Below are 26,845 nucleotides of genomic sequence, written 5' to 3' on the forward strand. Positions count from 1 at the left end.
ACCCGGCCAATTGCCTCGGCGAAGTCAAATATCCAGTTCCGTTCTTCTCCGGTAGCATCCGGTAGTGCAGTGCAGACAAAACGCTCCTGCTTGCTGTCGACGCCAGTTCCAGCAGCCCAGCAGAAGCTTACGCTTAAACAAAAGCTTCACTATTGTAGTTGGTAATACGGCGGAAAAAATACCTCTTAGTTCAACATATATATCACACCACACCACAATGCATGGAAAGTCGCGAAACAAACAAAAGCCCACTCCGGGACGACAAAGAGTGCTCAGAACACAACCAACAATAACAAAGCATAACAATAACATCCTGTCGAGTGTGCGTGTGTGGAAGCTGTGAAGTGTTAGTACTTAAAATATATATAACCGTTGGGAAAATATTCCTGCGGGAATTCTTTGTTCAAATGGTTCGAATGTTGTTTTTATTTTTATTGCTACGATTAGATGAAACCAGCGAGCTGAACGGGTAGGAGTAGAGGATTCATCGAACGTTTAACCAAAGCCTTGTCGTTCGGTGAAAGTTGTTCCCTTGAGTGAGATCTAAATGCATTCAAATTCAAAGCATAACAAACAAACGCATGGGAGAGTAAAAAAAGTCTGAGTGAGTATGAAATGTAGAACACTGGAGGATTTAGTCCACTGTAGAGAGTACGTAGAGCCGTCCCGATGCCGTATGTCCGTCTACTAGTTTTCCAATGAGTGGATTTAGCTGGAAGAAAAATATCGTCCTCCTTTGAAGCGACGAAAAAATAGATGAAAAAATGAACCTATTCAGCACCCGTCCGGTAGCGGTACGGAAAACGCAAACAAAGAAGACGCCCACTAGGTGGCGCAATGCGATCAACCGAAGCCGACTGTCGGGATTTGGAGCTGACAGTAGTGCTGGCGGCCTATTATCCGGGCTGTTGCGGTTGGTGGCAGTTGTTTACTGTTCTCCGCTTCGAGACGGCCAGAGTGTGTAAAGCCAGAACTAGCAAGCAGGTGATTCATAGAGTAGAAACCATCGACAATCAAACGGTAGTCATCATAAGCGGCGCCAACGACAACAACAACAGCAGCAACGATAGGACGATGAGCGGTTGGTTGCCACGGATCGAGGCGACAGCCAGTAGTGGTGGGCGTGAGAACCTGGGACTTATCACTGCCGGCGGGCTGCTGGTGCTGCTGGTCGTCATGACGACCGGCACACTGGAAACGGATGCCACCCGGATATTTGGTAAGTGTTATTCCTCTCTTATGAATGTGTGTTTTTTTTTGCGATTCCTAAAAGGATTGCAGCAGCAATATTACTAATCGATGCTGTCCAATTCGAATTAAACGTTGGTCTGTAACTGCGATAGATTTGTTTCTTTAATGTGGAGCTACCAAACGAACGGCCACATTTTTCTCTGCTAGTCCATTCTTACTTAACCAAAATCGAAACTGGAAAAGTCTTATTAGCGAGAGCCAAATTGGATATTTATGCGTTCTGCTTTTGTTTCCTCCTCCCACCGGAGGATAACTCCCAATCAAAATCAAAGAACGTACAATGTTTCGTGAAAAGCACGTAATCGACTGCCTCACGACCGAAAAGAACGAATGCCAATCTCTCCGTCCGATAGTGCTTTACTCCCCGCGGTGGGCTTAACCTCTCACAGAAAAAAAAAATACCAGCAAATGTTAATGAAGTAAAGAAAAACAGAAATCCTACATAACAACTTAATCTTTCGATCACAATCGCAGCAAAAGAGGACGACGGGGGCTGGGTACTACGAATGATTGAGACCACACCAGACCAGACCAGCAGCAGTGTTGCCTGCTGGTTCTCTGATGGTTTTCCAAAATGGAACGTCGAGAAAAGAAAAGTTGCAAAGTTCCTAATCCCATTATTACCATCGCACCGTCGTCGTCGTCGTCGTCGTCGTCGTCGGACGTTGTCCATCAGGAATGCTGCTCGCACCAGCAGTCCAGTTCGACGAAATCGAACACTAAGTAACGCTACCCAGTACGCACTTTGTTACTCAGAAATCGTTGTGCAACTCTGCCAGTTCACTGTGGGCTGGGAATGTGAAAGAACATCTCGTAAGCTGAACTAGCGTGTAAGTTGTGCCAACAATGAAATTGATTTGCATTATAGAAATTAATGTCAATATTTGCAATTGCATGAATTTCGCCAATATGCTGCCAATATCATGGAATTCACCGTTCATTTCGCTAGTCTGTATTCCTTACTACAAATCTTTGATCTACTTCTAATATATAAAAAGTGTGAAGGTCTGTGCCTAGGGCTCACGTAGGATTACGAATGCAGAATGCAGTTTTATTCGTTTCTTAAAGTTTCTAGTTTCACCAAGCGTTTCATTAGGCCACAATCAGACTTCATCTGGTGATTGACGACTACAGCGCATTTTGAAAATTTGTGTGTGACTTGCAGCACTAGTCAACTTTAGGTAACTGGCTTAAAACGAATGTTAACTGCTTCAAATATCTGGCTCCATACATAAAATATTTGTCATCGGACGCACAACTTATGACTGAACGAAAAAAATAAATAAAAATTCTGGATTATCTGGATTCTGGATCATGGATATATAGTACCATTTATTGTGACAAGTTGATTTGAAATATAATTGCCTTTCAACTAACATACGAACAACGAGTTAAAATTATAACGGTTAAAATATCATCAATTAGCTAACGTCCTCTGCACATTAGAATACTTTTTGACACTCTGTTTATCAATTATTTCACGCTTGAGAGCAAAGCAAACGAAAGTATGTAAACAATTGCATGCAACTAATTGTAAAGCAACATATTAAACGCCCAATACCTGTTTATTTCCTGATCAGACGATCAGACATTCACTAAGTCTTCCTCACTTTGAAAATTATCGGTCATAGCTGCAGCATGAATATTCTGTCAATCCCTTTTTCATATAAGACATCAGTTTTAAATAAATTCTTGCAGTATGTAGATACAATCGAGCGAAAGATAGGACTGGTCGCTCAGTTTTTTATAACTGTTCACTTTCAAGCCAACAAATTGCACTAGTTTTACTGGGACGAGGAGATCACTTTCTAGCGCACTTCGCTTACACAGACATCAAATTGGTCTAGGTTCATAGCAGTCCACTTTTCCTGGTGTACTTCCCAAGCACAGACATCAATTTAGTATAAGCCTGAACATCGTGATCAATGTTCGACCGGTTAGGACGAAGGGACTTTGCACTTTGTCACTTCTTTCTAAAAAAAGCCTGATTTAATCCACCTAGTGGTGAAAGGAACCTTTGTTATACCATCTTATATGTCATTTGAAATGAGCATTTCCAGCTAAAATATTATCTTTGATTTGTATTTGAATTTGTAATTTTCATAAAACTGACAGAGTCAAATTATATACCATCACTTTGAACTAAATTCTTATATAAACTGTTTCTTAGGTCCAGCCGTTTTCAAGTTATTCCGATGTGAAATCTAAAAATTATCTTTTAGAGTCAACACATGCCAAGTATCCGATAACCGTGTAATCGAACTTCACGGATTTGAACCAAATTTTGTCAGATTGTTCATTATAGGTCAGACAGCAAAAATCTTAAATTCGGCATAAATATATTTCAACCCAATTATAGCTCTCCAATAACACCAGTAACCGTTTCGTGCAAAATAGACGCATTCAAGTGCATTTATGCCGCCGTAATTAGTGTAAGAGACGAAACGCAAAAAGAATCTCTCATTTGCACATTGGATCTTTTGAAATGTTGCTCGTCAAATATTAGGTTTAGAAAGAAACTATTTTCACATTCAAATTCCAACTCCAATCGAAAATAATCGAGTAAAAAATGGCTTTTTTAGCGTTTTTAACTGGATATGATCATACAGAAATCGACACGTCTTCGGAACTTAATTCAACTGTTTGTTAACGCTGTGCTAGTTATCATCCATATGCATCCTAGTGATAAACAATCTTCAGTGTATTTTAACCTACTAAGGAACTTTACAGAACATAGCAAAGCAATGAAAACATCGTGTACAGTGCAGAATCGTGCGTGTTTTTGAGCAGAACTGATTTTAGAGTGGCTGTTAGCTTCGGGGTACAATGCTAGCCTAACAAGCCAGTCGTCGTATGTTCGAATCTCGACTGATCGGTGCCACTACAGAGTTAATAGGATCTTTGCCCTAGCCCCGTAAATTTTCTGTACTCTAATAACCGGCTCCGAAGTCTGTCGATAAAGAAGGGTCAAGTTGTGAAGGACGTTCACGCCCATGGCTTTGCTTTGCTTGATTTTAAAGTGGTTTCTTTAAACAAATCATTAAATTTCGCAACCAATAAGAGATAGATAGTTACTATATGCAACAAAGTTGCTTATTTCAGTGTGTTCTACAATTTTTGTGAAGACGCTATTTTCTTGGACGCGTTTAAAAAACAAAAATTTGTGTCACCCTATTAGGCGGTTTCACGGTCACCCTAAAAGTGTAAGAAAATGTGCTATCTTTTACTAATTAACTGCTCCAAAGAAACACCCGTTGAAAAATTACACATTTTTACTATATTATTCTGTTTTTGAGGTTTGGTCCCATTAAAGGTTTGGTCATTAAAGTTTTCTTGAATAAATTTCATCAATCATTTTTAAATACCTTTTGACTAGTATAACCGATCCTTATGAAATTTGGCAAATACATTTCCAGTGCTAAGACTCGTTTAATACTAAAACAATTGAAACTAGAAAAATTATCTTGGTTAAAATCGCTATAAAGTATTGTAAATTTTAACGTGTAACTTCAATTGCTCATAACTTTCAAACTAAACGTCCAATCAAAAAACAATTCAATAGTGACCTATCCGGTTATATTACCTCTCATATGAGACTAATAGTGCATAAATCGGTTTGGTCATCTCTGAGAAACAGGCGTTAATTATTACGTTGTCAAAACACGTTTTTAAGCATAACTTTTAAACTACTTGTTTGTTTTCAATACAACCTCCTGATTTATGATAGCAAGAGCTTTCATTTGGTACTAAGATCATTGAAATCGGTTGTGTGGTTCCGGAGAAAATCGTGTCACGTAGTTTTCACATTTTTGCTTATAACTTTTAAACGAAACATCGGACCACGAAACAATTCAATAGTGATATACTAGGCAATAATACCTTTCAAATGAGACTAATCTATACCTATAAAGAAGGATTTCTGTCTGTCTGTCTGTCTGTCTGTCTGTCTGTCTGTCTGTCTGTCCGTATGTTCCTTATAGAATCGAAAACTACTGAACCAATCGGCATGAAAATATGCATGTTGAGGTTTTCTGGGGCCAGGAAAGGTTTTAGTGATGGTTAGAAACCCCTCCCCCCACTAAGACGGGGGGCTCCCATACAAATGAAACACAAATTTCTGTATAACTCGACAACTAATCAAGCAAATAGAACAAAATTTGGCATGTGGGTGCTTTCGGTGACAAGAATTTATTCTATGGTAAATTGAGACCCCTCCCCTCTTTATAAGGGGAATTATAACTCCTCTCCTCTTTAAAAGGGGGGGCTTCCATACAAATTTCCTCATAACTCGAGAACTAATCAAGCAAATGGAACCAAATTTGGCATGTGAAGGTTTTAGAGGGCAAGAATATTTTCTATAGTAAATTGGGACCCCTCCCCACTTTAAGAGGGGGGGCTCCTGTACCAAAGAAACACAATTTTCCTCATAACTCGAGAACTAATCAAGCAAATAGAACCAAATTTGGCATGTGGGTGTTTTCGAGGGCAAAAATATTTTCTATGGTGAATAAGGACACCTCCCCACTTTAAGAGGGGGGGCTCCTATACAAACGAAATACAAATTTCTTCATAACTCGAGAACTAATCAAGCAAATGGAACAAAATTTGGCATGGGGGTGTTTTTGGAGACAAAAATTTTTTCTATGATGAATTGGGACCCCTCCCCACTTTAGGAAGGGGGGCTCCTATACAAATGAAATGCAAATTTCCTCATAACTCGAGAATTAATCAAGCAAATGGGACCAAATTTGGCATGTGAAAGTTTTCTAGGGTATGAATATTTTCTATGGTGAATTAGAACCCCTCCCCACTTTAAGAGGGGGGGCTCCTATACAAACGAAATACAAATTTCCTCATAACTCGAGAACTAATCAAGCAAATGGAACCAAATTTGGCACGTGGGTGTGTTTGGAGACAAAAATTTTTTCTATGATGAATTGGGACCCCTACCCACTTTAGGAGGGGGGGCTCCTATACAAATGAAATTCAAATTTCCTCATAACTCGAGAACTAATCAAGCAAATAGAACCAAATTTGGCATGTGGAGGTTTCTGGAGGCAAAAATATTTTCTATGGTGAATTAGGACTCCTCCCAACTTTAAGAGGGGGTGCTTCTACACAAATGAAATACAAATTTCCTCATAGTTCGAGAACTAATCAAGCAAATGGAACCATATTTGGCATGTGGGTGTTTTTGGAGGCAACCATTTTTTCTATGATGAATTAGGACCCCTTAATTTTTTAAGAGGGGGGGCTCTCATACAAACGAAATACAAATTTCCTCATAACTCTAGAACTAATCAAGAAAATGGAACCAAATTTGACATGTAAGTGGTTTTGGACGCAAGATTTTTTTCTATGGTGAATTGAGACCCCTCTCTTTTTTAGAAAGCGAGTTATGGCCCATCTCCCCTTTAAGAGGGTGGGCTTCCATACAAATGAAATGCAAATTTCCTCTTATCTCGAGAACTAATCAATCAAATGGAACCAAATTTGGCATGTGGGAGTTTTAGATGGCAGAAATTTTTTCTATGGTGAATTACGACCCCTTCCCCTTTTAAGAGGGGAGCTTCCATACAAATGAAATTCAAATTTCCTTATAACTTGAGAACTAATCAAGCAAATGGAACCAAATTTGGCATGTGGGAGCTTTTGGAGTCTTGAATTTATTTTACGATAGTTAGAGACCTCTCACCCCTGTGGTAGGGGGATATGGACTCTTATACAAATAAAACAGAAATTTTTGCGAAACTCAAAAACTAATCAAACTCGAGAAATTCGAGACTCTTCCATAAAACATTAGTCAATACAAGACCACAAAACTATCTATAGTAACACTAGGTCATTCAGGACGAGACGGTCGCGAGTGTTGCCGGTGACCCGCCGTCGGATGCGCAGCCCACTGGGGGGCTTGAAAAACTCGAGATTGTGATAAAGATCATCCGAGATTCATGATTTATGTACAACACAGGTTAATTTGTGGCAATACGAAGTTTGTCGGGTCAGCTAGTAGCGTATAAATCGGTTCAGTCATATCCGAGAAACAGGCGATAGAAAATGAGCTGCACACACATACACACACACACACACAAGCATTGCTCAGTTCATCGAGCTCTATCGATTGATATATGTGACTCGGCCCTCTGGGCCTCGGATCAACTTCGTGTTTTTCGACCAATGTCTAAACCTTTGTTATATACCATAACAAAAGTAATTATATACTATAACAAAGGTAAAACGTAATCAAAATCACAGTAAACAGAAGGTGTAATTAACTGTCGTCTCTGCTTGTGAAGCAAGGTGATTACGATAAAAATATATGGGAATATATGACCTTGAAACTTGTCGTTAAGTTTTACTCAATCGTGTTTAAAAAAGAATAACAGAAACCATGAAAATTCATTCCTAATTAGCAGAGCTATAAGCGTTCAAAATCTTTCATATTCTCTGGACGGTAGCTAGAATCTCAATTATGGAATAACACCCTATGGTAAGACGTTAAAAGTTCTACGTCAAAAGTCAATATATATATATATATATATATATATATATATATATATATGTTGATAAGGACCAACATAACTCCGAAACGCCTAGGCCCTAGGGTCATCCTATTTCATCCAATGTAGGCGCCTCAGAGTTGACATGATTAATACGAAGAACTTTTAACCCCACACGCTACTGGTTTTGTTGCTCTGCGACAATTGAAATTCGAAAGAGTCGTTCAAAATGCTCAGACCATCGCTAAAGCTGTTCTGTACGATTAGTCAGTAACTGACTAGCTCTGCTCTATAGTGCCATCTTAGTATTCATCTGTTCCTACTAAGGCGGTGAGATATCGTACAACAATACGAATATCATCATTAGTACGACTAGAAAATTGGTCCAAGCCTTCTTGTGCCGCCTACAAGCTTGTTTAACAGCCCACTCTAGTTCGGTGTATCGTTGACGGGCAGCTGTCTTAGCCGCTCTGGTTTCCGATCGCTCAACACCGGCTCGTCGATTTTCCTTCAAGTTTCAGTTCCTTCGCCTTCCGTCCGCCGAAGATTTCGTCACTGGTCGTGCCGGTCCTGATCCTTCATTCTTCGACAGTTTTACCGCGCCAAGGATTGAGATTCAAGTTGTTTGAAAAAAGGCCTTTTCACCTTGTGATTCTCTAATTGGGGGATGTTGTAACGACATCTAACTTTTCCTCCCGTCGTTGAACACGTGCGATGCGTAAACGTGTCTCAGCGATAACAAGATAATGATCGAATGCAATTTCGACACTGACCTTATGTGCTGGTCTATAGTGGAAGAACGATCCAATAATGACCATGTTATCATTACCACAGAACTCTCTAAACAGCTCCCCGTTGCCTGGTATTCTAGCACCATGTCCTGTCCAACGTCCAACACCCAAAGTTGCCAAAGGGGGTTCTTAGCATAACCCTATCCTCAAACTCCTCCAGCACTCGTAAATTTTGACAATCAATTGACGCAAACTGCTGACCAGCTTGCCCAGGCCATTTTGATCATTTCTGTTTCAATAACCAACCATTCCTTCTACCCTTGTACCACCGCATGGTCGTCTGCCAACATACATTTCCGCCCGCGGCATAAAGTCCTTATGAGATGCATGATAACGATACAGGTGCTCGAAGTCTTCGAATTCCTTGCCGACATGGTGGTACTTCTTCTTCGCCTGAAACTGTTGCAAATCGAGCGAGAAGCCAATGATGCCTACTTTCACGCGAGAGACTTGTCATAGCATTCAACGCTTACGCCACTCACGCAAGCGTAAGACAAACAGCCGCCGTTGCTGCGTTCGGAAATGCTGCTGCCTACACACACACACGATCGCACAGCCACATAGCGTCTTTCTGCAAAGCCCACTCGCGAGTCAAACAACTCGTGAGGGACCAGCTGCCCTTGACGGCTAGTGGCGCACTGGGATACAGATTTTGCATTACTTTTTCTTTTCTTCTTCATCTTCGTCCTCGATTTTACTCACGGGCGGGAGTGCGAACGCTCGGGAGTTATCGGTGTCACCAGTTCGGGTTGCAATGACCAACGAGAGCGACGACATGACCGACATGTCGCAGTGCATGAATAAAAAAGAGCGAGAGTCCGAAAGGGATGCTTATGCTGGCGTGTTCCTTAGAGTGAGTACGCGTAAGACCACACGAGTGTCGTCTTCGCGACACTGTTTCAAACCCGATCCTACCAAGAATAAAGGGTCTCCCACAGATCTCCAAGCCAGGCAATGAAATGAGCAAATTTGTTTCCGCGCGGTTAGATGTCCAAGAGAAAAATTGACAAAATAGGTAGATAAAGAATTTCAACTCATGCCAGAATTATCTCCGTCGATCAGTTAAGAGCACAGGATATTTTGTCGATAGATTAAAAATATCTGGGAAACATTGGGGATGACGAAATAATGGTTTCATTCGATGTAGCTACGTTTTAGTAAATCGTAATTAACACGACTTTGCACGAGTGAAAATTACTTCTCTTTTCGAGGCAATTTTTACAAGCAGACTAAGGGAACTCCTATGGGAAACCCCCTTTCACCAGTTCAGTTCAAAGTTAGAGAGTAGAAATGTGGACGACATTTTTTTAATTATAAAGCGAGAAAAATTTGAAAAGCTATGGTCTATCTATCAAAAACTCGTATACCAAGCGGGTTATATCCAATACTTCGAACCATGCTTTCCAAAACAAGAAATACAGTCAGTCCACAATCATGTATTATTTTATCTTTATCTGCCGATTAATGCGCCGATGAATCTGCCGATTAATATTATACTAATGGATTGATAAAGTGTTATACATTCAAGGAGTTCAAGGAGCATATTTCAGAGGTAGAGAAGGCAAAAAATTGTTCCACTATACCACTGACACACTTACGTTCCCTGACAGCAACCATGTACTTCGTTTTACCGGTGTAAGTCTTATTCTCACTGATTCCCGTTTAAAAGGCCTCGACCACTACTCTACGGTTGATTCCGATGATATCGACGTCTTCCGCAAAACCAAGATTCATGTAAGATTTCGTGATGATAGTACCGTTCCTCTCCACGTTTGTTCTTCATATTGCTGCTTCCACAGCAATGTTGAATATCAGGTTACAGAGTGCATCCCCTTGCTTTCGTCCATCCAACGTCACGAAAGTGGCATAGGTCTCACTCGCCATTCTAATGCATGGTTTTGATCCTTTCTGCGACGCAAGAATCAGCGTAACTAGTTTCGTTGGAAAACCATGTTCTAGCCTTATCTGCCAAAGCTCATTTTGTTTGATTGAATCGTACATCGCCTTAAAGTCCACAAACAGATGATGTGTCTGCAACTTGTCTTGTCTTAGAACTTGTCTGCTAACTGACGCAGCATCAGATCTAACAATGGGCGTGCCCAGAGGTTCAACACCAAGCTTACAGTAGCAGTTTGGCATAGAAATGCCTGGAATTGTAAGCTGAAAAACGATTTGTAATGGTGGTATCTCACCTTTGGGTATGCCATTGCCAGTTCATCCCTCCGAGAGGAAATTAGTTCTAGGAGTTGGCGCGAAGGGTTATTGTTTCTTGGGACTTTTACAAAAGAACGTCATATATCAGTCAGAGAAGGAAAAGATCCATTTAGTCCATGTTAAGCGCGCAACACATACATACTGATCATACCCACTAGCAGTAGTGGGAAAAACAAACAAAAATGAGAAATTAAAAAAATATGATTTAACCTTAGCACTCGCTGGGATGTGCTTTGCCTACGCTCTCCCACGCGATCGATACCACACTGAATATTCCAGTCTCCACCACTTGAACACCAAAGTCGCACGCGTAATGGTAACTTCTTCTAACTCAGCAGCTAATGCACAGCACCTTGAATGACCTTGAAAACGGATTAGTCTGAATAAGGTACTTGCTTCACAGGCTGGAAGGTCAAGTTAAACGTAACGGTACTCTCGGTTTCATATAATTTCTCTTTATATTTTTCTTAAAAGTGTTTAGTTATAAGTTTTTTGAAGAATCCCTTCAAAATGAAGGAACTCTTCGTTTTAATTTTATATAATATTTTTAAAAATAAAAAAAAATCAATCTCAAAGATTTTCCTTTTTTTTTGTTCTTCTTAATCCCTGACCCATAGTGCTGCACGGAGTACCGCATGCTGCTGCTGCTGCTGCTGTTGCTCCTGCTGCCGTTGCCGCTGCTGGTTGAATTATTATTATAATCCCGCCTCCTGCTTGCTACCCAAACCCCGGCCAGGAACAAAGCTGCTCCGGCCGGAAGCGGGAAAGCCAATTCGCCCGGCAATTTATTCATTCAAGATTGATTGGATTGGCCGCCCCGGCTAGGAGCGGAAACACGACCGGCCCGAACAGGTCGAAAGTTCGCGCGCCATCCGTCGGGAGACTTTGAACTTTACCGCTCCAGCGAGCCAGCGAGCGAGCGCTCAACAGTTGTATGGGGACTGGCAGCCATTGTAGTCGGCATCAACCGGCAAAAGGAGGAGCAGCAGGAAAGTGAGGGGTCTAATCATGGCGAATAATCAATCGATAAATCTTTCGAACAATGTTGCGCTGGAGTGGCTGCCGGTCCGGTCGCTGGATATTTATTTGTATTGGATGGACATAATTCTCAGTTACGGCGAAAGTTTGCTGGCGGCACTTCTTGGTAAAACGAAATCGATCGATGCTGTTTTGCCCCAGATATAGATGTGGGTAAGTTTTTTTTGTTTGCCAATTTGTTCTTAGGCAAATTAGTGTGGATTGAAGTGGTAGGATTTGTTGACATGGAACTATGTCTGAATCGTTGACTTAAGACATGTCAAATTCATCTCTATTGGTCAGTTCATGTCAATAATTTAATTTATTTTTCACGGGAAGTCCTATAACAAGGCTACATTGTCATGTTTGTGTGACATGGGGAAACACGGTGATTCTCAATGCTTAGTTTATTTAAAATTAGATATACTGAGCAAAAAAAACCTATTTCGACAATTTCAATTCAACCAATTACAATTCTCGTTTGCAAAAGTTTTATTTTCTCGTCCTCCCTTTGGTTATACAAAACGGTATCGCACGAAAGCGCATCTACGTTGTCATAACACCGCAAAATAAAACGAAAAATAAAGTTCCGACCAAACTTCTGGAACGATAAGTTTCAATTAACGTCTGGTAAATATTCGGTTTTCGATCGTCATAGTTTGCCGGCAAGGGGCCCACTTTCGGTAAACTTGTTGTCTCGTCTACTGTAGTCAGAAACGGCTGAACGAAGCGGGAGGGGGAGGGGATGTAGCGACGTTTGAAAAGGCGAAGATGTCCCTGTCCCAACACGAGGCAAGCAAGGCATGAAACTTTGCCGCAAATTATCGATTTATCACTACTTTTCAGTGCGGGACTCTCCGCGATGTGCTGCTGGGCATCGACAGACGATAGCGAACTGAACAGCATTTTCCCAGTGACAAGTTAATTAAAACACATTTCGCCTCGGGCTGTTGCTATCGACAAGTTTTGCAATGGAACCGACCGTATTGCTCTGGCCCGGCGCGTGGAAAGCATGGCAAGCGGATCATATCCAAGTAACAATATTTCGAAAACAAAATAAGTCAATTTAAAAATGTTTTCCCAAATAATAAAAACTCTCAATGAATTTCGAATATTTGATGTTGCTGTTGGAGCTCCAATCAATGATTCAATGATTGTTTTGATTGGAGCAATGTGAATCAACACAATTTCCGAAAACAATACAAAACCAACTGGAATTTTGTTTGTTTACAAAACTGATATCCCGAGAAAATTATGCTGACAACATAGATACAAATCTTTGCACCTGTCTCCTCTCCCTCCGACAAATTGGAACAATGAATCTTGTAAACCGCACCAGCAAACGATTCGACAGACTATAATTAAAAACTTTTCCTATATTCTCGCTCAGGCTCGCGCTCTCTCTCTCTCTCTCTCGCTCATTTCCATTCGTTTTCAATTCTACCTGCTACACCTTCCCCCGCCCGCCAGCTTACCAGGGGACTGGCTGCCACCACTTTAAATCACATCATAAATCTGGGGATGGTTTTTCCGCTTAGCTTTCACATTTAAAGATCAAATTTCATCAACTGCTCGCCCAGATGAACAGTTGGCGGCAATGATAATGATGATGATAATAATGATAATGCTGGCCTTGCTGTGGCATTCCGTTTAGACCCGGAGAAGCACACTTTGGGGAGTCATTGCTTGCTCGCGCTCCGTAGAACCCCGTGTCGTAGAATAACAAACAGCGGCAACTGCGGCGGCGGCGGCGGCGGCGGCGGCTACGGGAAAGAATAAGTTGGTTGGTGGAAAGCGCTTTGAAAATTTTGCCTTACCGGCAGAACAAATTAGAATGGTCTGCGTGACGCTTTTACGACTTTAGCTTCTGTTCGGTTTTCTGTTTTTTTTTTTGCCTGCTACTTTCTATTCTCTTTTCTCGGTACTTGTTACCGTCGAAGGATTCTGCGGGCGGCTGCCTTGTGGTCGGTTCAAAGTTTGTGAAGCCAGGCACAGGCACCCGGGTCCGATGGGGAGATGATCAAAACTTTTAATTTCGTTCAACACAGCGGCGTTGTTCGGTAGGCCGTTCCGTGACTTATTACCCGAAGACGTGATTGGGTGATAATGGGATGTCGGAATCTGGCGATGGATGGCCATGCGTTGCCCTGGGCGCAATAGAACAGTCCGTCGCTGATACCGGCTGATTGCCGGTTTAGAATAGACAAAGGAGTCTAGTTTGCGTGTAAATTCTACATAGTCACTCTAATCCTCACCAACAATGATCATTAGGTACTGGACACACTGGGGCACGCGCGCACCTTCTCTGTAAAATTTAATGTAAAATTAAATAATTTCTGTAACCCAGAAGTCTGCAGTTGTTCATTTAATCGGACACTATTTTTGCTTAAAAATAGTTCCTGTTTCAAGTTAAATTTCAAATCCAATTATAAATTAATTTTCTAATATAATTCTAGTTCTAATAATTCCAATACAGGAATCCCCAGAATAAGGCGATGCGTGGTACTCTACGCCCAACGCGATTTCTCAGCTGTTCATTAACCAATAAAGTTAATTTTTGGTAGTTGACTAGGTTATAGCAGGTACAAACAATATACCAAAAAACAACTTTAATGGTTCGCGGACAACTAAAAAATCACCGTGGGTGTACAGCACCACCGCCCCTAATTCGCCTAATTCGAAAGACTGCTGTAATGCTAATTTCATGACCAATTTCAACTTCGATTTCAAGTAAAGTTTCAACTTCGATTTCAAGTCCAATTTTAAGTTTAATTTCATGTCAGATTTCAAATACAATTTCGAGTGCAATTTAAACCCAATTTCAACTCCTACTGTATGCTAAATTTCAAGTCTAATTTCAACTTTGATTCGAGTTTTTTTTTCATTTTCTGCTCGCTGTTTACTCTTTCTCTGCTTCTTTTCTGGTCTTTTCCTGTCCCGTTTTTTACCTTTTTCCTGAGTCCCCAATTTCCACTGTTCGGTTCATCTTTCTTCTTTCAGTTTTCCCCGCTTTCCGGTCCGTTTCGCCTCTTTTCCTGTCTCACCCTGTCTCTTCTTCGATACCAGTTTTGGATTTTTCTCACTTCTAACTCCTTTTTCCGTTTGTTTGTCATTCGTTTTTTGCGTCTTTTCTGTTCTTTTTCTTGTTATGTCCTGCTGTTCCTCCTTTTCTTTTCCTTTTCTTCTTCTGTTTTTCTCTTCCGTTTTAACCTGTTTGTCTTACGTTATCATTTTTTCCTTCTATTTTGTTTTCTGTTCTGTCCCATTTTGTTCTCATTTTTCTATTCAGCATTCCCATACATTTTCTTTTCCTTTGCCTTCTTTTCTCTTCCGTTTTTTTCTCCGTTTTCGTCCCGTTTTTTGGCCCTTTTCCTAAGTCCTAAATTTCCTCTATTCCCTTTTTCGGCTTTCTTCTTCCGCTTTGCCGCGCTTGCAGGTCTGGGTCTCTTCTTTCTTAACCTCGATTTATGCCATTTACTGTCCCGTTTTGACTTTTTTCTAGTTTTCGGTCCAAATAGTTGCCTTTTTTCACTTTTTCTGTCTTGTTTTTCGTTTGTCCGTCAGTCTTCCTCATATAATATCCCACTTTTCCTTCTTTTTCATAACTTTTTGTTATTTTTTCTGTTTTATCCTTTTAACGTGTGTTTTCATTCTTTTTCTCCCCATTTTTTTTTTGTTTTCGTTTTGCTTTTTCTGCTGACATATTTTCTTCTTTTCTTTTCCTCCTTTTCTATCCTATTGTTTCTCCACTCTTTCGTCCCGTTTTTAGCCCTTTTCCTGAGTCCTAAATTTCCTCTATTCCGTTTTTGGAATAGTAGTTTCCGTAGTTTGGCCCTTGCTAGTTGTCTTTTATCGCTTTTTTCTCATTTCTTTTCTATCCGTTTTTCGTTTGTCCGTCATTCGTTTGTTCCGTTCTTCCTCTTATTATGTCCCGCTTTTTCTGACTTTCTGTCATTTCCTGTCTTTCTTTTTCGTTTCGTTTTGTGTTTTTGTTCTTCCTCATTTTATTTCCTTTTTTGCTCCGTTTTTCTTTTTTTTTTTGTTCTCGTTCCTCCATACTCCTCCTCACATATTTTCTTTTTATCTTTTCCCTATTTTCTATCCCGTTTTTTCTCCCTTGTTTTGTCCCGTTTTTTGCCCATTTCCTGAGTCCTAGATTTCCTTCGTTTTTCGTATTTTTTCTTCGGTTTTCCCAGTTTTCAGGTCCGTTTCTGTTTTATTTTTCCATTTTACTCTTTTGTCTTCCCTTTCGTATTTTTTCGCCATTTTTTCTGCCTCGTTTTTCCTCCTTTTCTGTTCTCGTTTCCCCATTTTCCTTCTATTCTCCTTCTTTTCTGTTCTCCTTTGCTATACCTCCTTTTTGTCCCATTTTTCCTCTTTTCTAATCCATTTATCCTTATTTTCTTTCTCGTTTTCTTTGGGGGTTTTCTTTTTCGTTCTTTATTTTTTACTGTCCAGTCTTCTCGTTTTTTCTTTTTTTCTCCCGTTTCTTTTTCTTTTTAAGTCCCATTTTTCTTTTTCTGTAACGTATTTTGATTGATTTTTCTTGATTTAGCATTCCCTCTCTCTCTCTCGTGTTTTGCGAAGAAAAGAGGGACAGAAAAGAAAGAAAACACGGGAGATTCCTGATGGTGAAGATTAATGGGATATACGGAAAAGTAAAACAGACCGAGACAGTAAAGTAGGACATAGTATGTAGAACGAAACAGACGAACAGAAAACAGGGATAGAAAAGCGAAAACATGCGAATGCCTTTGCCGAAAAAAAGGTAGAAGTAGTAGTAGGGCCAGAAAATCCTACCAGAAAATATCAAAAAACGAGACATGGGAAGAGGAAAAACCGAAGCTGAAAACCTGGAACAGAGAAAAAGCTGGATTCATGAAATGGGCGGTTAACGGGCCAGGAGAAGAAGAGAAAGGCAATAAAGAACAGCAAGCAGAAAAAAGGAAAAACGAGAGAAAAAAACTAGGATAAGAATGGCGTGTTGAAAAATGGAAAACAAAAGAAGAAATGAAAAAAACGGGATATAAAAGGAGGAAGATGGGGAAAAAGTTGAGAAAATTGGACAAAAAAAACAAGGGAAAGGAAAAAATGGGACAGAAAACAGAGATAAAAGATAAAGAGAAAAAGACAAAGAGAAAAAGACAAAGACGAACCGGGAAACAAAATGTAAAACCGGAAACGAAAGGGAAATAAGTGAGCCAAAAACAGAATAAACATGACAGCAAAGATAGAAGATGGGGCAGAGAGGAGAGAGGAACAGACGATAAACGAGAATGAAATAATAGAAAAAGACAAAAACTGGAAATGAAAAATTGGGAAATAGAAAAGAGAAAAGACAGAAAAAAATAATAAGCGACGAGCAAAAAACATGTTTCCTCAGGACGGAAAATAAGAAAAAATGGGACAGAATACGAAGAAAAACGGAACATTGAAGCAGGAAACATTGGACAGAAAAAGGAAAACGAGAGATAAACAGCAATTCCACGCCACATCCTCCTATAGAGCTGAAATCTAAAATGTAGGGTATGTTGCTGCTTCATCGTAATTGCCTATTCCCGTCCTATCCAACACAAATTATTAAAAATATCAGCATTTTTATGACACACAATGCAAAACTAGTTATTCCCTAATATTTTAGTTGTATCATACGCGATCAAAGTGAGCTGAGATCTATTTAAATGCTTTTGACGTAGGACTGCGTCTTTGTTTACTAAACTGGGACTGGATAGCACTTTGTGAAAACGAAAATAGAAGTGTAACGTTTGATCGATTATCAAACAATTATCAAGGCAATTATCGAAGCTCTCAAAATACATGTTTTTGCAGAAGACCGCAAATCTCTTGGACCTTTACTTGCTGAGTTAGCGCATATTCAAGCTTTAAATTTCCATAGCTTCTCGAGCCCATGGGGTAAAATGGGGCAAGCAGGTAAATGAAATCAGCGCTTCATCTTAAAGCTTAAGTCGAGTACTATAAACCTGTATGGGTTCCGCTTGTCCCCAACCACCCAAATGAGAGTACGGCAAGCATACGTTTTATGTTTCACGTTCGCTTAAGGCTGGATACACGTCCATTTTTTTGTGTTAGTAGATAGACACATGGTTTTTTTTGGCAAAGTTATGGAAAATTTCAAGGTAAACAACTTTGCTAAAGAAATGACATTTCTATTCCTATTGAATGCAGAGCTATAGAGCATTTTCTTTGGAAATTCTTTAAAAATTAGTTTTTCATACTTAGGTTGAATTTTACAGGAATATATGGTTCTAGGCGATTATTGAAGGTCTCAAAATACACGTTTTTGCAGAAGATTGCAAATCTCTAGGACCTTTCCTTACAAAGTTATCGTTTTCGGCTCGTGAAGTTAAGGAAAAATAAAGCTTAAATAAGCGATCACTTTGTAAGGAAAGGTCCTGGAGATTCGCGATCTTCTCCAAAAACATGTGTTTTGAGTTCTTCAATAATTGCCTAGAACCATATACTCATGTAAAATGCAACCAACATACGCTAAATATGTAAAATTTATTTTTAAAAAATTTCCAAAGAAAAAGCTCTATAGCTCTGCACTGGATAAAGATAGAAACGACATTTCCATAGCAAAATTGTTTATCTTTATATTTTCTAGAACTTTGCCGAAGAAACCATGTATCTATCTACGGACGCAAAAAAATAGGCGTGCATCGAGCCTTTCACGAACGCGAAATGCATAAAACGTATGCTTGCCGTACTCTCATTTGGCTGGTTCGGAACAAGCAGAAACCATGCAAGTTTATAGTACTCGACTTAAGCTTAAGGATAAAGCGCTGATTTCATAATTATGCTTGCCCCATTTTACCCCATGGGCTCGTAAAGCTATGGAAATTTAAAGCTTGAATATGCGATAACTCAGCAAATAATGGTCCAAGAGATTTGCAGTCTTGTGCAAAACCGTGTATTTTGAAAGCTCCGATAATTGCCTAGAACATTGTATTCTTGTAAAATTCAATCAACAAAAGGTAAGTATGGAAAACCACTTTTTAAGTTTCAAAGAATATGCTCTATAGTTCAGCACTCGATAAAGTTAGAAATTTTATTTCTTCAGGAAAGTTGCTTGTTTTTATAATATTTACAACTTTGCCGAAGAAACTATGTCTATATTTCCTAACACAAAAAAGTTATTTTTTTATTTTCATTACAGTAAGCGATGACTAACTTTTAACAGTTTCAGATTAAGGGTGATATTCATGCGAACAAAAGTGCTGAAGTCCATAAATGATAAAATGGAAACAAGAGACACTAGAAAAAAAAGCTCCGCTTTTGAGCCTTTCGGACCACTGAGGGATGGTATTCTAGCCATTTTCTTACAGAAAATGGACGGCGTTATAATTTCAGAGCTCCCGGTTTCACTTTGGGACATTTCCCGGGGAATTGTCGGGAAGCAGGCATATACCTAAAGGCATACCTAAGGCAGATAAGAAAGAGAAAATCATGAATAAGTCTTTCAGATCAATAAGTCTGACATCAACGCTTCTCAAGTTGATGGAGAAAATCACGGATAACTATATCCGTAATGAGTTTTTAAAAAACTCCGTTGCAAGGAAATAAACATGCATACCTACACGATAAATCTCCAGAAACCGCATTACACAGCATAGTGAAGTTAATCGAGAAAACGCTCAAATATCAAGAGACGGCATTTTGTGCTTTTCTTGATATTGAAGGCGCTTTCGATAACACGCCCTTCGTTTTAATTATTACGGCTGTAGTGTAATCATGTGTGGCTCTCCTTCAAAATGAAATCGTAGTTCTCTGTTTCTTTCTTTGGTCACTGGTGAACGTCACATTCCTTTACAAGCTATCGCAGCTTGGTTATGAGACTATTGCTTACGCCGCCAAAGGAAAGTTTGTCTGGTCGGAATCAAATACAGGGTTGTGAACTAAACAGTTAAACAGTGAAATACGCACAATCAGGGGACTGCTAACTGGACACAGTCCTGCTCTTTATTATCTAAAGCATATTGAGGAATGTCGACATCTGCCGCTTTTGTAACTCTGAACTTGAAAGTCCTGCGCATCTGCTCTACAATTGCGGGGCTCTTGCCTCTGCCTTGCCTCTTGCCTCTAGACATATCTTCTTCAGAAGTTTCCTTCTCACTCCATACCCCCATAACCCAAATCCCAAAAAGTCATTGATTTTATTAGCCATGTAAGACCGAATTGGGGCTCAGCATTACAACTATCTAGCCTAACTCCCCAAAAGATGAGGTTTAAGACTCTTACAGTGGCTTTTTAAGCCAATTCCCTTCTGGCATACAAAAAAGGCTTCGCTGATTAATCTACACAGAGCCTCGCGTGCTGTAACGCCGGCTCTGGCATAGGCATTCTCTCGTGCGGTACGCAGCTGTCAGTGAGCGTGAGAGAATGAATCTCTAAATAAATCGCAAAGTTAAACTAAAACGCACATTTAAATTACATGTGTATCTAATTCTTATTAGGCTTGTTACTTTCTAGTTAAGAAAATGTCGATTCCCACGAAGGAAAAATGTAAATTCCACCAATATGTTTGCCATCTTAATTCATGATTGTGTGCTGCGTATTTCGCTGCTGATGTTTTCTCTGACGGTAGATTCTCTTTTGCTCTCTGGTTCGTTGTATGAAATGCCAGCTGTGGAAGAATGAAGCAAAATGCTCACAGCTGAATTTGGTTCACATCGCCTAGCAACAGATGAGACATCGCGTATAATAGCGAGAGAAAGCCATATGTGAGTTTCGCGCTTGTGATCAAGGATGAAATTTCATGTGCTTGAAATCTCATTGAGTTTTTACTGCTATGAATTTTTCAACACTGGGCACAGGAAACATATACTGTTACCGTCTGTAACGGCCCATACCTTAAATTAATTCTAAACAAAATTCAAAAGTGGTAGTGCAAAAAACCTACTCTTACCCCCTTTCGTGAATTGAGCAACAACTTCAGCCAAAAGATAAATTTCTATTGCCTCTAACTAACTCAACTTGTGCGTGCAAAATTGTTTTAATCAGATTTGTTTTCCAGTGGAGCGAACGTACCTACAACATATTGCCTTGCACACGACTGTTAGATAGTCACAATATAAGCAATCAGCTAAAACTTTATCCAGCAGTCAAAAGCCGAGTAATTTCGCTATCCGAATTATCCAGAGTTACGTACCGAACGCCGGCCGGTTGGTCTAACTCTATGCGATGGCTCCATTAAAATTTTGCCCACGCGGCAAGCGGAACGGAATATTTTTTTCCCCTACTGTTGCCCGTAGCAGTTTACAACTAATAGCTGCTCGGCTGCTAGTACTACTACTGACTGGTGAAAGTATCCTCTTTCGATGGACTCCGGAGCAGATAGATAGATAGATAGTAGAGCCATAACCTAATTAGTTTCCCTTCGTTCTCATGCTTTCTTGCACTTTCTACAAACTCCTTGTTTTTCCGCTGCCAACTGGCCTGAACGGCGGTGTAGATGCGATAAGCACTACCCGATGACCTGCCGCTGTGAGAAGGATCAGATCCGCCGATGCGGAACGTGGGGACAAGTGGATTATAAACCATTTACCGGGAAACGGGCGCTCGCTGACCAGGGTGCAAGCAATTCTGACGATGAAACTCCAGACCAACGCATTTCAATGCATAGATTTAATTATAAACTCAACAAAAAAATGCCTTTCTCGCCTATATCAATTTGATGGGAGCAAAAAGACCATGAAATACTCTAAAACGAGAGTTTGCATGCTGGTTTTTTTGTTCTTCAATTGATGATCGACTGTCGTCCCTGTTCGATAAACCAATGAGCTATGAACTTTTGCTTCAGATCGAAATTAACAGCTGGAAACATTTATCCGAACAATCCACCGCAGGAAAATCATTGACTGTCGGGCTCCATAAGTCCTGTGGAAGGAGAGAAAAAAGCAGTCCACGCCGGCGAACCGGCGAAATCTACTGCGTCAACATGCAGCTATCCTCTAGCAGGGGTCGCCATTGAAATGCAAATCCATATGTAAATTCACCTCACCACCAGCTGGCTTCACTCGCATCCACACATACACGCAGTACAACATGAACAGGGCAGACACATGCTTAAACGGATTTTATATCAGCTCTCGAATCGGAGACGCGGAAAAAACAAGCTGCTTTTGGAGTTTTCTTTCCACGGCTGTTCTGTGTTGTTTACAGAACAGCCGGTGCTGCCATCTGTGCACCACTAGTGTGACACTTTATTGAAAGTTGAAAAAGAGAACGGCACCCAAATTCCCCCGCTGAATGAAGCTCAATTCGGGAAGAAGGAGCGATATTGCTGATCGCAATCTAGCATTCATTCCGTCTCTTAGAAGTGTTTTGTTTTCTGTTTCGCAAAAGACCCAGAGCTCAAGCTGATCTTATCCCCGTCATCGAATCGGGACCGTCCCTGACCGGGTGTGTATTATTTTTCGGTTACAAGCGCTTAAGTGGTTCAATCCTAGCAATCCGGTGTTGGGTTATTGTTGAGAAACTCTGCGACATTAGCAACGATGTTTGCTATCGGTGTGGACAAATCTTTAAGCTGAGACATGTTTGATCCGCTGTCTCGATCCTCTACAAATCGAGTGAATCTTTTATCGGGGAAAAAGGGACGTACATTTAAATATTCTATAATGCGATGGAGTGTCTCGGTATCTTTCAGCTGTTTTTAATACACCTACTAAAATAAAACAATATTGTATAAACAAAGCAAAATGACCCATATTGCTTCCATGTATTTTATCGCCATACAGTTTGGATTGTCTGAGTTCCGCAAAATAAGAAATAAAATCCCTCTGTCGAATCATCAATTTCACCCGACGACGGGGGAGACCTTTTCCTCTGGATTTGAAATTTTGCGTTATCTTTTACGACATCCGCAGAGCAACGGACGGACAACCTTCGAACGCCGGATTAGACCCCCGCTGTCGCCGCCACCGTGTGCGGTTTTCCCTTTCACCTTCGGCACCGCTTCCAACGCAACGCACGACGCCCGCCACGGTGTGAACGTTGCCGGAATCAAAACATTAGTCACTGCTCGGCCTAAACAATCCTCGCCCCGGCACAGGGACAAAGAAGCGTGACAAGATACAAACCGAAACCTTGAAACTTTTACTGCCTCTCAGCTGCTGCTGCTAGCTGCCGGCCACGTAGCCCTTCCCAGGGTATCCGTGTGACTGTCGGTTGTTTGCCTTCCAGCTTTATCGTCCTCCCGGGAGCCATTCCGAAGCTGGGTTACAACTTTTCACTGTTCATCGCTGTTACGCCTTCCCCCTGGAAGACCATTCCTCTATTCAAGCCACGCTGACTTTTAATTCCGGCGGTAGTTGTTCGTCGAAATTTTGACCCACCAGTTCTCGTTTGAAGTTTCCATCGGGTGTCGTTGTTTGCTCACATCACAACGAACGTGCCCGGTAGGTTGACATGATTCTTCACTCACCTTCACACAAGGGTACTCCGTTCCGTGCTGTTAGGTAAATTCTCAGTATATGTTATTAACAAGCTGAAACAATTGCCAGATTACTCCCGTCCAGAGATAACTGTAGATGATTGTAACCCAACACAGATATCCCTCCCATACCGATAATTCCGACAGCGCCATTAGAAGACAAAAGAAGACAAGAGCCTGAAACTTTTCTGACATCGTTCTATCACAAGCACACGATCCGTTCAGCTCGCCCGGCTCAGAGTGGAAATACCTTACTGTAGGTAGGCAGATGCCAGAGGGCAGGGATGATGCGTTATGTCTGCTGCTCGAAAATACCGAAGCTGGCTCGGACAGCTGTGCCAATTGTCTAATTGCAAAACATTCCGCCATTAAGCGATAGGCACTTTCTCGCTCTCAAAGGAGTCGCTTTATGGCCGGCACAACCTGGCTCGGAAAAGCCGTTTCACCGATCCCGACAGAATATCCGTAATTTTCAGGTGCCGTGCCAGAAAAGTGGAACGCCTTACGATTCAGTTCATGAAACACGCAAAATTTTTAGTCATATTCCATCCGAACGCCCACCACCCTGATGGCTGATGCTGTCCGACGACATTTGTTAATAGTCATAAATCATCACCAGCAGCGAGCATCCTTGTCAGGGCCACTTGCCAGCCTGCCGAAATCGGAACGTGCTTCTGGAGCGAAATTCTGCAAAAGTCAGCCACAGATGCGTTGGCTCCAGACTAGAGGAGACAAAAGTCATTCTTCCGACTACTGATTCCGGCAAGACACGCGGCAGCGCACCCGACCGAATGGTCTCCAACTGCAAGCGAAATGAAGCTCCATGTTTGCCAGGCTGCCAACCGGCCGGCCGGCCGACCGCCAACAGCTCCGAAGTTGATTGTTGGTTTTTCGATTGCTTGACCTGTGCGTTGCGGTTGACGATGCCGATGAATGGCTGACTGATTGCCGGTTCATGGTTCTGTGCGAACTTTGCGACCAGATCGGCAATCCGGTACGTTTGATCTCTTGTGCGGAAAATTAAAGGTGAGTACTAGCTGCTGGACTTTGGGTTCACGGGTCGTGAGTTGCAGTCAAAAGCAAGAGATTCAAACAATCAAAAACTTTCATTTCCAAAACTGAAAACTCAAAAGTAAGATATGTATAAGCAAAATATATATCGCATTTTGATAGCCCTGTACCTATACCCGATACCCTGTCAATAGCCCTGTACTCTATAGCTGGTTGTGAACGCAAGTAAAAATTTCAATTTTATTAGGCCATTACAAATATTTTTTAAAGTTTTTGTCTCCTTCCGAAGCTATACAATTTTGTCTCCTTCCGAAGCTATACAAAAAAATTAAGATTTTTAAGAATTTTTGCTTGAAATTTAATCGTGAAATCCGAATTTTCTCTTGCTTTTGATATAGGGTAAATGATTTCGAAATGGACCTAGTCGAATTCTGATCTTGAATGGACCTATTTTTAAATAAGAATTTTAGGGTATAATTATCAAGTCTTTGTACTGTATTTAGCTTTTATGTTTATCTTTAATCATTTCTGAACGTAAATATACTAAAATTAAATTAAAATTATAGCCAAAACTACTTTATTGCCGCGTATTTAAAAGTAGCTGTTTTTCAGCGTTTTGGCAGTCACCATAGAGTATTTTCAAACTGTTACTACCAGGAACCCTTCTGGTTTGAAATAAAACAATACTCTTAAAATGATGCTAAAATATGTGTAATTTCAATTTAGGTATTTAAAAGTTCAGTAAAACCAGTAAAATCTTCAAATTCCTTAAAAATGTTAACCCCCTTTTTTGATCTTGAATGGACCTAGTATTGATTTTAGAATGGACCTAGTTTTGCGCTCCGAGACATCACTGGCGGTAGCTATCATTGCCTACCACTAACGAACACGCCGTTGTATATTCCATAAAACTGCTTGTTGTCACTATAGTATCTCCGTTTATAATTAATCTATAAGCACGGAATATTGAAAGTACCCGCATAGAAATGCATAACGAATATTAATGTAAAAACATTACGGTTACTATGAATTTTACTGTTTACAACACTTTATGCTGTAACTTCACTTTTCATATTAATGTAAAAACTTTACGATTACAATAAATTTTACTGTTTACTACACTTTATGCTGTAACTTCACTGTACCATTCTTGGAAAATTTTTCATATAATTCGGCAACAATGCAAATTGTTTAGAAGCAGCAAATAATCTCTAACTAAGGTCCAATCCTTGGCAGGTTGAGTTATTTGTAGACACAAATTGTGTCTCTTCCTCCGACTACTGTAGAAACCACCGATCGAGAAGTTTAATCTAATTCGTTTTACTGACGGGACGACGACACTATGCAGGCGCTTGCGACTTACTTGTTCGTCTGTCAACATATTAGCCGCGATTCTTAACGCGGGTGTTCGGGGAAAGGCTCCGTTCCTATGGGATAGACCAACCTTGTTGTTTCTACATGTTGACATCGAATGAGGTGTCAGGCATATAATTAAGTTTTTATAACGGTAGATTTTACAATTGACAGAGGGAACGATAGAAGACAGTAATAAAACAAAGAGTCGATAGGATCTAACAGATTGAGATAAGGCGTGAATGGGAAAGAGCGGAATTTGTTTATGTAGGTGTATTGTACTGACTTCTAATACTTTCCTAATATGAGCGATGAATGCGGCTCGAAAATCATAATAGTTCGAAGCCTATCAAATTCATTATATCTTCAAAAACATGAAATACCGTAATTAATCAGCCGGTTTTATTTTGTCCTAATAATCCGAAAGCCTACAATTTTTTTGCTGAACTCACCTTAAATTTCATCGTAACTTCGTTGTAAAACAGTGTAAAACTTATAGTGAATGTACCACAAATTTTACTGTTTTTGGTTTTTATTTGTATGGGAAAAAGCCGAAAAATTTAGTGTTACATCACTTAATCACCCCCTTATTCGCTGTAAAATTGGCGGTTTCCATTAAAATTTACTGTGAAAACAGCGATATTCATGGTAACTTCAGTGTAACTTTTACAAAGATTTTCACTGTTTCAACGTGGTTTTTCGAAGTTTTTCAATGTTTGTAACAGTGAAATTTAATGTTTTTTCACTATACATTTTTATTCGGGTAGGCTTGATTTATAGCCTAAATAAAAACTTAATTATATTGATAAAACTAACTATCACTCATCCTTTTTCGTAGTTGCTTCATAGTGTTTGTACATTGTAGCCTCTAGTTTTGAAACTAAAAAGTCTTCCTAATTAGTTAGCTAACATATGTCATTTTATGCTTAAAACAATATAAACTTAATTTATTCTCAGTATTGTACAAAAATTTTAACCATCATTGATTAAAAGATAAGATGGATCAAAAGATAAGAGGGATACTAACTGCTTTCTGTGAAGGGGACATAGTACCTTTTCAATTTTTTAAAACCTAAATTTTTTTATTGATTATTTCGAAAGATTAACATTTTGACCATATGTGTTTGAAGTCGTTTGCATGAATTCCAAATATTGACAAAGTTACAGCTATTTGTACCGCGCATGTCTGGAGCGATTAAACAACGAGTAAAAACTTCAACGTCGTTTTTCTCGAAACCAGGTTTTGAAAGTCG

General features: G+C 40.2%; 1 protein-coding gene across 1 annotated transcript in view; it reads left to right on the plus strand.

Annotated features, from left to right (window-relative positions):
• The first annotated feature begins 837 nt into the window (after window positions 1–837).
• The window catches only part of LOC128745466 (tyrosine-protein phosphatase 99A-like), a 199,996-nt gene continuing 173,988 nt past the window's right edge, over window positions 838–26,845 (plus strand). The window contains exon 1 of the mRNA XM_053842542.1: window positions 838–1,219. Coding sequence (XP_053698517.1) covers window positions 838–1,219 — 382 coding nt within the window. The remainder of the gene's footprint in view (window positions 1,220–26,845) is intronic.

Source organism: Sabethes cyaneus, chromosome 1, assembly GCF_943734655.1.
Source record: "Sabethes cyaneus chromosome 1, idSabCyanKW18_F2, whole genome shotgun sequence".
NCBI lineage: Eukaryota > Metazoa > Arthropoda > Insecta > Diptera > Culicidae > Sabethes > Sabethes cyaneus.